General features: G+C 34.6%; 1 protein-coding gene across 1 annotated transcript in view; it reads right to left on the bottom strand.

Annotated features, from left to right (window-relative positions):
- Positions 1 to 12,388, bottom strand: part of PLCZ1 (phospholipase C, zeta 1) — a gene marked incomplete at its 5' end in the record, with an annotated part of 29,841 nt that extends 17,453 nt beyond the window's left edge. Inside the window, 4 exons of the mRNA XM_008939689.1 lie at positions 3,135 to 3,251; positions 4,861 to 5,017; positions 7,686 to 7,928; positions 12,236 to 12,388. Of these exons, the coding sequence (XP_008937937.1) occupies positions 3,135 to 3,251; positions 4,861 to 5,017; positions 7,686 to 7,928; positions 12,236 to 12,388 (670 nt within the window). The remainder of the gene's footprint in view (positions 1 to 3,134; positions 3,252 to 4,860; positions 5,018 to 7,685; positions 7,929 to 12,235) is intronic.
- Between the last annotated feature and the right edge of the window lie 883 nt (positions 12,389 to 13,271).

The raw sequence follows: 13,271 nt of genomic DNA, 5'->3' as shown, positions 1-13,271 counted from the left end.
TATATTTCTGCCAAACAGTTATCTAAAACAGATTAGAGAATCAAGAATAGATCTGACATGGCTTGGAAATAATATGTGTGGAGAATTACTTATAAACAGCATATTCCCATGAGAAAAATGTTTCTTAAAGGAAGATGCAAATGATGTGACCAAGAGGGCAGATCTAGCCACTTCCTGCATATTTTTAATTCTTCCAGAAAGGGGCCCAAAGCTCGTATACAGCAAAAATCATACGTTTTGTATACTAATATTTCGCCTGACTGTTCGTTAAATTATATTCTGAGTCAACAGTCAATGTAGTCTTTTTGAAAGACTTTGAGGTCTAACAAATAGATGTTCTTTTCAGTGGTCAATGTGGAGAACTACAGCCTAGAAAGAAAACTAGTAAACTGCATTATGATAAGCCTGAGAAATTAATTCGATTTTAGATTAAGGACTTCTGGCCAGTGCTTCCTGTAAGCATGAGACAAACTTACTCGTTTTTAAAAGCAATACAGATTATATACAGAGACTGCACCACCTCAGGTAAATAATGGAGCAAGAGCATGGCATCAGGTTAAATGAGGGTCAGCCACAAAGATAGGATACAATCAACCCAATTTCAAACGGTATGATAATAGTGAGATAATTCCAGCAATAGCCTAATCCAAGTCCCAATCCGTACTAGAAATAAATATTTATAATGACACAGAAAATAACAAAATTTATACTAACCAGCAATTTTTTCACTCCTGCCATAGTTGTAAAACTATACCTCAATACAACAGGATGAGAAGCAGAATTTATACCAAGGACAGAATTTGGCAGGGGAGGATCTGAGAACATTTCTGTTCTTTCATGGAACAGCCAGCACTGAGTGGCAAAATTCATGCAATCTCCATAGTCATTGTTTCTCACATTACTCAACATTTGGCACTGGCAGCATGACATAGCTCAGGGTGGGAACAGCAAGTGGTAAGAAATCTAGGCTTGGGGCTGTCCTCCAACACTGTGGTCGTATCCACAGGTGTGCAAAGAGCAATCTCAGTGAAAGCTGAGTCATGATGCTCTTTCTAAGTTCTATAACTGTAGGAGAGTAGCTGGGGATACATCAGAGGATTAAGCAATAAATAATATGGATGTGCACAATTTGTTTGAAATAGCACACTGTTATTAACGTTTCTGAGAAGGTAACTCAAAAAAGCAGATATTTTGGGAGCTAAGAAAGAAAACAGGTGCAAAAGGAAGCCTTGAGCAAGGGTGCACATGAGCTCCAGGGCCCTACAGGCAACGAGAAATCTGTGCCCATCTCTGTATGAGCATGTGTCGTACAATATAACAAGGTAAGACTATACCTTTCACCTCTCAAAACTGGGAGCCTACTGCAAACTGCCCTGCTCACCCCACAGGATCCCTCAGTGGCCTTGGTACAGAACCAGAATAAAAGACAGAATATATATGTGGATGCAGAAAACACTGTCACCTACTTCACTAAGGTTGAAGAAGGTGTAGCAGACTGACACAGAAAAATATTCGGTAGCTGAGAATCTTTAAAACTGAAGAACAAAAGATGAAGGCAAGATTACCTCTAAAGACATTAAAAGAGGAAAGTGCTTACAGATGAGAGGTTTTCCAGTCTGCTGAGTACAGAAGTCATGCTTATTTTTAACAATTTCAAAATAAAATCTTGAAGTGAAGAGAAACAGAAGGTATTGCTATTTCATTGCTCAGGGAACTAACATGGTTTCCACAGGAAATGTGGATTCTAAACTTAGGTTGCACCTATCCAGTCACTGAAGACTCCCAGCAGCTGTACCTGGATATTCTGTTGACCAGGAGTATTTGAGTGCTTCTTTGCAGGAGCATCTCATAATCTGGGAATATTTGGCACTGATATTAAATGTTGTGTCCACATCACTTGGATCTGCACCACTCCAGTTGCACAGAATGACTGAAACCCCACAGATCCTTCAGACGAGGCTTCCACTGCTGTGTAAAAATCCCTGAATCACACAGATTTACCTTGTTCCATCATCTCATCCAACTCAATGCTATAGCGCAACCTTAGGAAAAAGCAAATGCAATTACATTCCAACAGTTTCCACCTTTAGCTAAATAGGCAACTGCTTCTGATCCTTTGCTAACTACATAGCAGCTATAAAGAGTGTTAGACTGCAGCTGAGAAAGACTTTTTATTTTTTTTGAAAGAGAAATAATAAAAGAGAGAAAGAAAAAAAAAGGCAGCAACTATTCCCATTTTCTTTTATAAACGTGCTCTATTTATACTTTAGCCACAGCCGACAAATAAGCATGGAGGTTATGAAATTTGATTAATACAGTAGGCAAAAGAATGTAACCTATTTTCATTTTCTTGAAAGGTGTATTGGAAACTATTTTTTTTTTTCCCTGGCAATACAGTGCTTAATGCATAGCATGCTTGCTTTTACCTCAAAACCTAAGGTAGCATAGTCAACATAATTTCAGCCCAAACAAACAGGCAGTAAAATATAAATTATCATTTAGAGTCTCCTTACAGATACCCATGGCTAAATATAATCAAATTATTAATTAAAAAAAGAGATAATATATGAAAGAAAAAAAATAAAAAAACACACCACCAAAATTCTGTTTTAGCTACTGAAAGCTGTTTATATATGTGCTTTAGCTACACTGTTTCATAAGATAAAATCATGCTTTGAGAAGTCTTAGGGCTAGGGGTAATAGAAAATAGAGTTCAAACCTCAAAAATGCTGTATTGTTCTTACTAGTGGTTTTCTTACTATCCAACAGGGAAAAAATGGTCAAGAAATTAATGAACCATAATAAACTGGGATATTTGGGACAAGATAGAGAAACTCAACAGAAAGTGTTATTTATAATTAGTCAGGGCCTAACTGTAACTGATTACATAAGTAAGCAGATGGAAATAATATTCCCCTTATTTATTACCTACCATAATTCCTGGATTCCAGGATGAAAGTTACCAGGTTATGTAGACTAAAGGAGAAGTTTAGATAACACAAAATGGCAGTGATGCTACTGAGAGAAAATATGTAACTTACATAACACAAAAAATACTGTAGGAAGAAAAACCTCTTGAATCTCTGTAGTCTCTGCAAAGGCAGGAATGCAACAGTCTCTGCAAACATACATACCCATTTGACATCCCACATTCCAAAACTCTTGAGGATTATAATTTGAAGAGGTTGCTCTTGTTCCTTTGGGGTAGATTCTTGTAATGAATCTTGAAGTATGTAAAACAAATGCTCTAGCTGGAAACCAGAATGACAAAACTCTGATAAGACAAAATTTATTAGTAAAGACATCTTACTTGAATAAATAATAGTAACATATAATAATAAACTGATCCAACAACTTTATTTTTGTTTTACACAATGAGTATATCTTATCAATGTATTTCTATTTTAGGACATTTGAATGCACATTAACATTAATATATGGGCCAAAAAAAGATATGGTTAAACCACTATTTTAAAACCTTACTATTTTCTATATGTTTGAATCTGATGTGTATAGCACAATCTTTTGTTAAAAGTTCAATAACCAAGAATCATTCCTTTGTGGAAATAATCTGTTTCTTCACATCTTTGTGAGGTAAACATGATTTTTACACTAAAGCCCACTGTGTTCTCACAGAAAATTAAAAGGCACAAACCAGGAAATTGATCAAAAAGCTCACTCATTCTTGAATAGATCAATAGAGAAATAATCATCCCAAAATGATTGTAGCTTGATTGTTGTTTTGAGATTTAAATAAAATGATTTAATAACCTCAAGACCAGTGAACAGCACATTTCTGAAATACACTTCATTGGTTTCTTTACAATCTTCAGTTAACTATTCAAATGATTTTCTTCCTCCTAGAAGTATTCCCTCCAACAAAGGCATAAACTACTCAGATACAGAAAACTTCAGGTGATTTCTATCTACACTATTCCCTTTTAGTAATTAAATAGAAAGCTCTACACTTCCAGGGTCACCACTCTGATCCTTGCTTCTTTTTTTTTTTTTTTTTTTTCTCTTTAATAGGCCTACTTTTATGCTCACTAGATTGCTAGAGGAAACAGCAAGGACTCTTGAGTATGGACAGCTGGCAAATGCCTTCTTGTTTTGATATTGTTCAGCACTATTCACCTAACCAAGCATTGAATCATCTCCACAAAATGGTGCATGGCAGCTGGGCTGGCCCTGAATGAATGGTCCTGTGGCAGAGTTCATTCTGAAAGGGCAGCAATCACTGTTCTTAACACTCCCATAAGGCTGTTGGCAGACAGCTGGAATTAGAACAGCAGAGGCTGCATTGTGTTGGTTGCACCAAATGGAGATGCTCCAACACAGAATGAGTTCTGAATAACCCAGCTTTGCTGGTGTGAACAATCTGGTCCAATGGAGCAAACTGCTTTCTATGGGGCTTATTCATTCTGCCAATGCAGATTATCTTATCTGCAGTTACCATCAAAGCCAAGGGTCCTGTATGCCCAACTCTAGCGACTACTACAGACCATATATGGGGAGTGAAATCTAGTCCACACGTTTGCAAGTATTGATGGCAACTTCTAAATTATTTGATGTGGAACACAATGAATCAAAAGGTATTTGCACATTTTGTATGTAATGTTAATATTTGTTCTCATAAAACTACAAGAAATTAAAACAAAGCTGGATTTCAATTTTCCTTACAAAACCAACTCAGATATAAAAATGCAGTGCAAATTACAAGATATTTCCAAAACAGTGTTATAAAACCAACCAAATAAAATTGGACAGCATGTGTTTAATAAACTTTTAGCTCTTCCAATGCATAGGCTGTGAACCAGAGTAACCTTGTAACTTTTATCTGATTAATTCAAAAGAAATTACCTGAATGTTTTACAAATTTCCGTGCTCGAACCTCTCCAATTGAATTGTTTTCATAGCACTTCTGATTAGCTAGGGAATAGTCAAAGGTCATAAACTTCTGAGATTTGGTATAGATCACAAGGTCTGACAGCGCAAGGGCTATTTTTGTCTTCTTCTTCTAATAATCATAATATAAAAAAATGGAAAAATAAATCACGATAGCATGTATTTCATTATTATTATTAACAATTCAGAAGAAATTATCATTTTGGCTGTATAAAGCATGGGAAAATGTGTCACAGTTTATCAATATTGGAGCATAAGACATGACTTTTGATAGTGAGAGTTGATCCAGTCAGGGGGTATTAAGGTTATTGTCTCTGTGTTCATCATAGCAATTATAGGATGAAAGGAGAGATGTTTCCAGTGTTTTCTAGCACAATGTTCTGTAGGACAGCTTTGTAATTTTGCTGCTTCTGAGAATGATATGTAAATTTACACCATTTGTCATGACTCTTAACATTACTCATTTTAAATATATTTAAAACTTCATAATCCTAATACATAAAATAGTAGAAAAAGTATACTGGTAGGAATACTTGGAGGAAAAATTTTAAAAAAAAAATTAAAAAAAAGAGCAGGACAATCTATACATCAATAGCACAAACTCAACTGCAAAATGTAGAACAATGTGAGAATATTTCACTATGCCAAGCAAATCAATCACAGGTGTATTCTTCCAAGTGTTACTCTGAAGTTAGAAAAGCTTTAATTTTCTTAATTAAAATGGAAAGCTCTTTGGCCAAAGTCTTTGCTGCTCTTGAACCATTACCAAAGCAAGCAAATGTAAAGGCTGTTGTACATTGAAGTGACTAAAATTTAACCAGGGTCTTATCTCTTACACTGAGGTACTATGTGGCCTGTTCATTTATTTAGCATGAACTTGTAGCTAATTAGTGGTAATAGACAGCAAAGAGCTGATGGTGCTAATAATATTTACATTCCACCAAATCTTTTGAGGGCAAATTATCATCTGACCTAATAATAGTTTAAAAGCCATGAGCAGGCAATCACTATGTTTGGGTGAATTAATTATTCTAAGGCTATGTCCTATGAGGATGAGTAAGAGTCTACTGTCACAGAATTCCTGAATATTACAGCTCTCTGGATCTGGAAAGCAGTGACACAGCTGAAGCCAACAGTATTGTAGGGTATTCTGGTGTGGATTCAAATGCTCTCCCACCCCTCAATAGAGCAAGAGAGTGGGACTTCAGAATAAATGCTCCACTCTCATAGAGTGGGATGCCAGAAGCCATTTCCTCTTTTGCCTGTGAAACATGACCAGGCATCTGTTGTTGCTCCTGTTGACCCTGATGCATTTGGTAGATGTTTTGGTCTGTAACATGATGTTACAGATATATGTGACTCTATTATATAGAAAATTGTCTTTCCTTGTTCAAAGATGACTCCATCCTTCCTTAGAATTTTTCCTTACTGTCTCTCTTTATCAGATGGAAAAAGAAAGAAGCAAAGATCTTGACCTTCAAATCAGTTAGAGACAAGGGACACAGAGGAAGAAAAACTGCCTTTCAGCAAAAACACTGAGCCCTGAGGAGCATTGCCAGCCTATTTGCATTCAGAAAATCAGAGCATGATGTGCAAAAGTGATTGGATACTGGGTGCTTCTGCTTAAAAAAAAATTGAGTAAAGCAGTTTGAACCCTGATGGAGAAACAGGTTTCCATGGCAGAGAATTACTACTCATAAAAAATTATGAAGCTCAATTTGACTATCAAAAAGATTACACCAATTTTTTACACTCTCTTTCAGAAATAGTATTTAATGTTAAGTCTCTACATCACAAATGTAAAATTCTTTTCCTATTATAAGTGCTTAAAAATGTTTTAGGGCAACCAGAACTCTACATCTAATTTAATGCATATAGTCAGAACAGAAGCAAACTGGGGAATGGAAACTCTTCATGCTCTTCTGAAGAGCAGCTGAGGCAACTGGGGCTATTTAGTCTGAAGAAAAGGAGGCTGAGGGGAGACCTTATTGCACTCTACAGTTACCTGAAAGGACTTTATGGAGAGGTAGGCACTGGTCTCTTCTCACAAGTAGCTAGTAATAGAACAAGAGGAAATGGCTTCAGGCTGCACTAGGCAAGGTTTAAACTGGACATTAGGAAGAATTTTTTTCAGTGAGAGGGTTGTCAGGCATTGGAACAGGCTGCCCAGGGAGATAGTTGAGTCATCATCCTTGGATGTGTTTAAAAGCTGTGTAGATGTGGTGCTAGGAGATATGGTTTAGCAGTGGACTTGGTAGCATCAGGTTAATGGTTGGACCCAATGATATTAAAAGTCTTTTCCAACCAAAGTGGTTCTGTGATTCAAAATCTCCAAGGTAGACTGGTCATCTGGTGAAAGAAACAGTTCACTGTCCTTCATCATCAGGGAGTGCTATGAGTATTCATCATTCATGGCTCCAGGAGGGCCTTGAGACCAACAAAGGAATTGGGAAACTTTATCTTAGATCTATTGTGGTATTGAGCACCTGGGACAAGCACAAGACTTGAAAGTGAAAAATGGAGGCAGAGTATAGGGTGGAAGCAGAAGGAACAGTTGCTTTTTCATTGGACACTAAAATATATTCCAGCTTGGAGTGTCTTGTAAGAATCAGGAAAACTCTGGAGCCTTGAGCTAAAACAACTTATTTCAAAATATATTAAATTTATCAAATTTAGCCTCTACTTTAAGATAATTTACTCCTTCATTTAAAAAGGAAAAAAAAAAAAAAAAGCTGGCATACATCTGTGCATTTTCTAAATTCAACTGCAACAAAAGTTACCTTTGCCTTTTTCCGAGGTGGGCTTGAAGGACTATAATCCCTTTTCCTTTTTGAGGGAGTACTCTTTGAGGGAGCACTCTTTGGGTGAGGAGAAGATTTTTCATCAGTCTCATCATCATCAGACATATTTTCAAAATCAGAAATATCTCCTGTCTCACCATGACTGTCAAGACCTCTCCTGAGCATACCTTCCTCAATTGTTCCAACTTTTTTATTTTTTATCAGAATTTTGAATTTTAATGCCTGTAGAAAAGAGGGTAAACATTAGTAACTAGAACTGTGTATGGATTAATTGTAGGTTTTCATATCTAGATATTGTTTAACTCACATTCAAAGCTGTTTCTTAATTATAATGGAGTGAGGCAACATAAAGAAGTGACTATAGATACCAGTCAGGCAGAAGTCAAAAGAAATTGAAACAAACAGAATCTGGAGATCAAGTACACAACAGAATGTGAATATTTAACCCCATGAGAGGAAAAAAGGACTCTTCACCATATAGATACACAGATGCTGACACTGTAAGATTAAGATAGAAAATTAAGTAAATGTCAGGGGTGGTGGTCAGGTAAGACACAGGACATTTACTTTTTTTGCCATGTGTGAATTCATTTCTATATATAGACCTAGAGCCACTTATCTGATATTAATTTGAACATTTTTTTTAGCTAAATGTGCAGCTCCTGGAAATTTGTTATCCTACTTTATTAGTATGTTTGTGCACATCTGTCTGGTGTACCAAACTAAAATTATTGATGTTATGTCATTATACATGCTGACTTTACCTAATCAGGGAAATTAAGAGAGTTTGGTAATTTGTTGCCTAAGCAGTTTCTCTGGTTTTAAATGGGCATGTTTCAACTTCCATAGTATAGATTGCAGGGAATAAATTCATTAAAGGTTATGATTTCTGATAAGATGGCTTTCATCTATGCACCTGAATCCTGTGAGTATAAATTTCACTTAGATTTATGAGACAATATTCACAGTAAAACAGCTATTAGGTGGCAGACATTTGTCAATTCCTCTGTTCACAGGAACAGTGCAGTAGCTGTAACAGTTAGTGACAGGACTTACTTAGGTCCTTAGATAAAGTAATACACAAAAATGTTCCTTAAGTTTCATGCACACTAGAGAAAAGGAAGTCTGTACTGCTGGGAATGTTACAGAAACAAGGAACAAATACTTACACATTGAATAAAAGATAATTGAATTATTGTCTTTTAAGGTACACATTCAGTAAACATGAAAAGCATGGATGATAGAAATATATATATAAAACCAAAGCTTTATAAGAGAAACTAGAGCCATAGGCAAAGAAATAGACATTCCATTTATTTACGTTGCAATCTCCATTGCTGATAATCCCCTTATCACTTCAGATCTTGTATTAGTAGTTTCTCAATGTGCCAGTGGAATGAGATATCCATGTTTAATATCTATCATTGCCATGCTAGAGTTAAATTTGATTAGTCTCTGCACTGGTGATTCAGAATAAGGATGCCCTCTAACATTTCCTTCATTTCTTCTTGATGTACTCATTTTTTTCCTGTGATATTTTTAGAAGAGTTTTAATAGGAGTAATGCTACTCTTATTTTTAAAGAGTTCTGAATTCTCCTTTACATTTTCATTTCCCATTTTTTAAAAGCAAGTCTATCCACTTTTGGTCTTCTGTTTTGTTATTCAAAGGTAAGATTCAGTTCTACAAGCTAATAAAAAAGACCTGGTATACAAGCAAAGGAAAACATTTATATGGATGTATTTTTGTGTCCTATATGTAAATTTGCTTTAGGTAAAAAAAAGTGTAGTTTGTGTCATCATATAAAAGTGGGCCATGATGTTTTAAGTCAGACAGTTTCTAAAATTCTGTTTATGAACTGTTAGCAAAGATGTAAATACCCTGAGGTAAGACAAACTTTTTTTTTCCCAAGAAAAAATTTGCCTTTTTTCTTAGTCTGAAGTAGACTCCAACAATAGATAACACAAATCACTGAAAGTGAACTGTGAACTGAAACCATGCTGAGCAGAACTCTACAAAGAAAATTTAAGACATGTTAATAGGCTGAATTAGAGTATATGTCAATTTCTTTTTAAAAATGTTGGGTTTTGCTATATTTTCTAATTCTTTTTTACTTTTTTTTTATTTCAATATTTAATGAAAGATACAGGTTGACACATAAATACAGGTGAGTTACATAGGAAAGTTTTGAAAGAGGAAACTGATTTCAAAGCTTTCCCTGTTGTGTCAGACGAATGTAATATAGTTAGATAGTTACCTGATGAGAATTTTGCAAGAAAAGTCCTCATGTAGACAGGTACAGAAATTCCTTTGAGTGCATTATTGGTAGCAATTTTTTTCAGAATAGGTTATCAGGCTATCAGTCATATCAGCCTCTAAGCAAGTGTATTTGCTGCACTTGAGCCATGCCAATGAATGCACCATTCTGTTCAACCAATCTCATATCTGAGCAACTACAATGAACTTTAATTGTTCTGATACTTTGTATATCTTATTAGATTTATATTAGAGATCAGAAGACTGTCATGTCTAAAGAACAGTGCCTTTACTCCATTATTGATGCTAACACTTTGGATGCAATTTTCTTCCTGGGGTGGCTTTATCTGTTGGGTTCTAACAGAATCATATCAGATGCAATAACTTCTTCCCGATTCTGGCTCCATCTTGAAGAGTGTGGAACAGTAAATGACATAGGTGACAACTATTTTTTTTATACACTGAGAATCCTTCTCATGAGCAGTATTTTAAATTCATCATTTATAGTTCTATAATATCTCTTTTCAACTGCTTAAATAAAGCAGGCTTAAGCATAAGTTAAAGCAGTTCATCACCTGACTCACTCAAATTATAATGAATTTACCCAGGCCCTCAATATACACAAGTTCCCAAGCTTTAAGGATATAATACTACTAAAACCCTTCTGAACATGGACCAAAAGTGGTTCTTCAAACAGATGCTTGTCAAAAGTAAAGCTTACCACTCTATTTGTAGTATGGCAATACTTCGTGCAATGTCAAATTTTTTTTGGACACACAAAAATGGTTTTCTATGACAGTTCCTTTACAAAAATGAATCACTTTGTGTGTTATCTTTCCTAATGACAGTGTTTCCTCCCCACACTTTTCATTTGCATTGTTCCTTTTTCAATTACTCTAAGAAAAAAGGTATAAAATAGATCTGATACATCACTGGTAGCAGTGACAAGTCTAAATAACTGCTTTGTATATATGCGTATATTTGTGTTACAAGAGATTTAAAAAAAAAAAAAATCCTTTGTCCTTGAAAGAAAATTATGTGCAAAGACTGGAACAATAGGAATTTATTTGTTTTAGTTTGCAATGAAATTTTCAACACCCATCTAATTGCCTTTTCTGATTTTATATCCCAGGGGTCTCAAGACACCAGCTGAGAAACGTTGCCCTAGGGAGGAACACACTGAAAAAGAAAGAATGCTTTTGCAGTAATAGAACTTGATTAAATACTTCCATCAACATTGTTATTAAAAAAAATGTAAATTAAGGTTTCAATTTCAAAAATGTGTTTAAATTTTGGGAAATTCTTTCAATCTAAGAAACAAAAAAACAAACTGCCAGGAAACAGATATACTATAATGTTTAAAGTGAAGCTTTTAAAATTTTGGTTCAAAGCATAATGTTGTTTACAAATTTATACTTTGTTTCTTCTTTTAAAACTAAAACACTGGAAGCCTCATTTCAGAAAAAAGGAAGGGAAGAGAGGAGAAGAGTGGAGAGAAACATTCAGTTTAACCTCAAAATTTTTACTTTTCAGGTCAACAGAAACTTTGAAGTTATTCATTAAAATGCAATATTTCAGTAACTTGAAATTTCCAAAATTAAATTAATCCAGTGTTTGCATAACACTCATATATACCCTCTTTAAAGGCAGATGTTCTTTTCTGTGCTTAGACTACCATGTCTCCAACACAGGACTTCTGTAGATGAATCACACCATGACACCTTAATTCATATTAAGTAATAGTTTACTTTAAAAAAATCAGAGTACTTTCAGTGTCACTACTGAGTTTTTGATATGCAGGTCTACTCAGTGTTAAGTATGATTCAAATCAACAAGACACATAACTACAGCTGCCATGTAAAATAAACTCAACCCACAAACCTTACTTAACTGTATTTGAATATAAAATTAAACTGAATAAAAATAAGATAAAGCACCAGAGGTTAGATTATTATGAACTGTAGAATCTAAGGCTTTACAAAAATGTTGGTATGTCAGCTTTTAATAAATACACATTTCAATATTATACTATTTTTCCTTCAAAGAAAAATTTCCATATTAATCTGAAAGGTTAATGTTTGCTTTTTTCATTTCTTTATCTTTTGTTGTGGGGTTATATCGTGTTGCTAATTATTTTTTGTTACCACCTAAAGTTTATTTCAGGCACAAGATGAGTAGCTTCCTAAATTCAGTTTTAGAATATTAAAAAAAAAAAAAAAAATAGATTTTTTTTCCCCCCCCTATTTTTCACAGAGAAAAATACAATGTTATTACCTCAGGAGATGGTAGCTGGGTCACCACTGTTTCACCAAGTGTTGAAGTAAGAAGTTTTTCACCTAGAATATTTTCTAAATGCTCTGCCATTACTTCCTGTTGCTCAGGGCTGCAGTGGTTCTCCAAAGACAGTACAACTGGATAGTCAGATGCCTGTAAATATCATTTAAAAGACTTTCACTATTAATAAATTTTAAAAAATCTACTTGATTTCCCAAAATGTCTTACAGAAGTCCCCTTTTGAATCAGTATTTTCCCTTATTTTCAGAACTTTCAGAATATAGGTCTGTTGTTTCAGTTCTAGTGATACAACAAAAAAGCTCACAATATTTATGGAGAAGAGGAAGTACAACTGAAGAACAGAAAAAAAAAAATGGAAAAGAAAAATAGAAAACAAAATTATCGCAATTTTCATGTACCTATAGGAAGAACTTGGAAATTTTGACATAATCATGTACCTTTAAATTTATATGTGACATATTTTAGTGATAGCTCCTAGAGTGACTGGAATCTATTTTAAATGGGAAAAAAAAAATTACAATCACGGTAAAATATGCTTTCAGCTAAACAAAAATTATAGCCATCAGTTTACTGTAAATGGCACAGATTTAAAATATTTCTCTGGTTTGTGAGGTTTGCTTTATATACAGAATTTCCCCCATCATTTACACAGTTTTATTATGAGAAGAGAGAACTCTTTTTTGTTTGTTTTTAAAAGGTAAAATCAGATTCTAAAATTACAATTGACAAACCAGGATTAAGTGTCTTTTGCTTCAATTTATGACAGATTCTAACTGACTACTCTTCAAGTTGACAGTATCCTTAAGATTTACTCAGAAATCTTTGCTTTCACATGAACAAGCTTTTCATATCCTTTTATAACATCACAAACTCTTCTTGAGGCTCTTTACACTGTACTCATCACAGTATTCAAGAAAGACAGATGAAACATGGGAAATCGTGTGAAAATTAGAATAGCTCAAACGAGACACATCCATTTAGACTGTGTAATAAATCTCATAAGCTGCCAGTAACA

This window comes from Merops nubicus, unplaced genomic scaffold (genome assembly GCF_000691845.1).
Source record: "Merops nubicus isolate BGI_N331 unplaced genomic scaffold, ASM69184v1 scaffold20044, whole genome shotgun sequence".
In the NCBI taxonomy this organism is placed as follows: Eukaryota; Metazoa; Chordata; class Aves; order Coraciiformes; family Meropidae; genus Merops; species Merops nubicus.
Note: the sequence above shows the minus strand (reverse complement) of the source record. Positions and strands in the feature narration are given on the sequence as shown.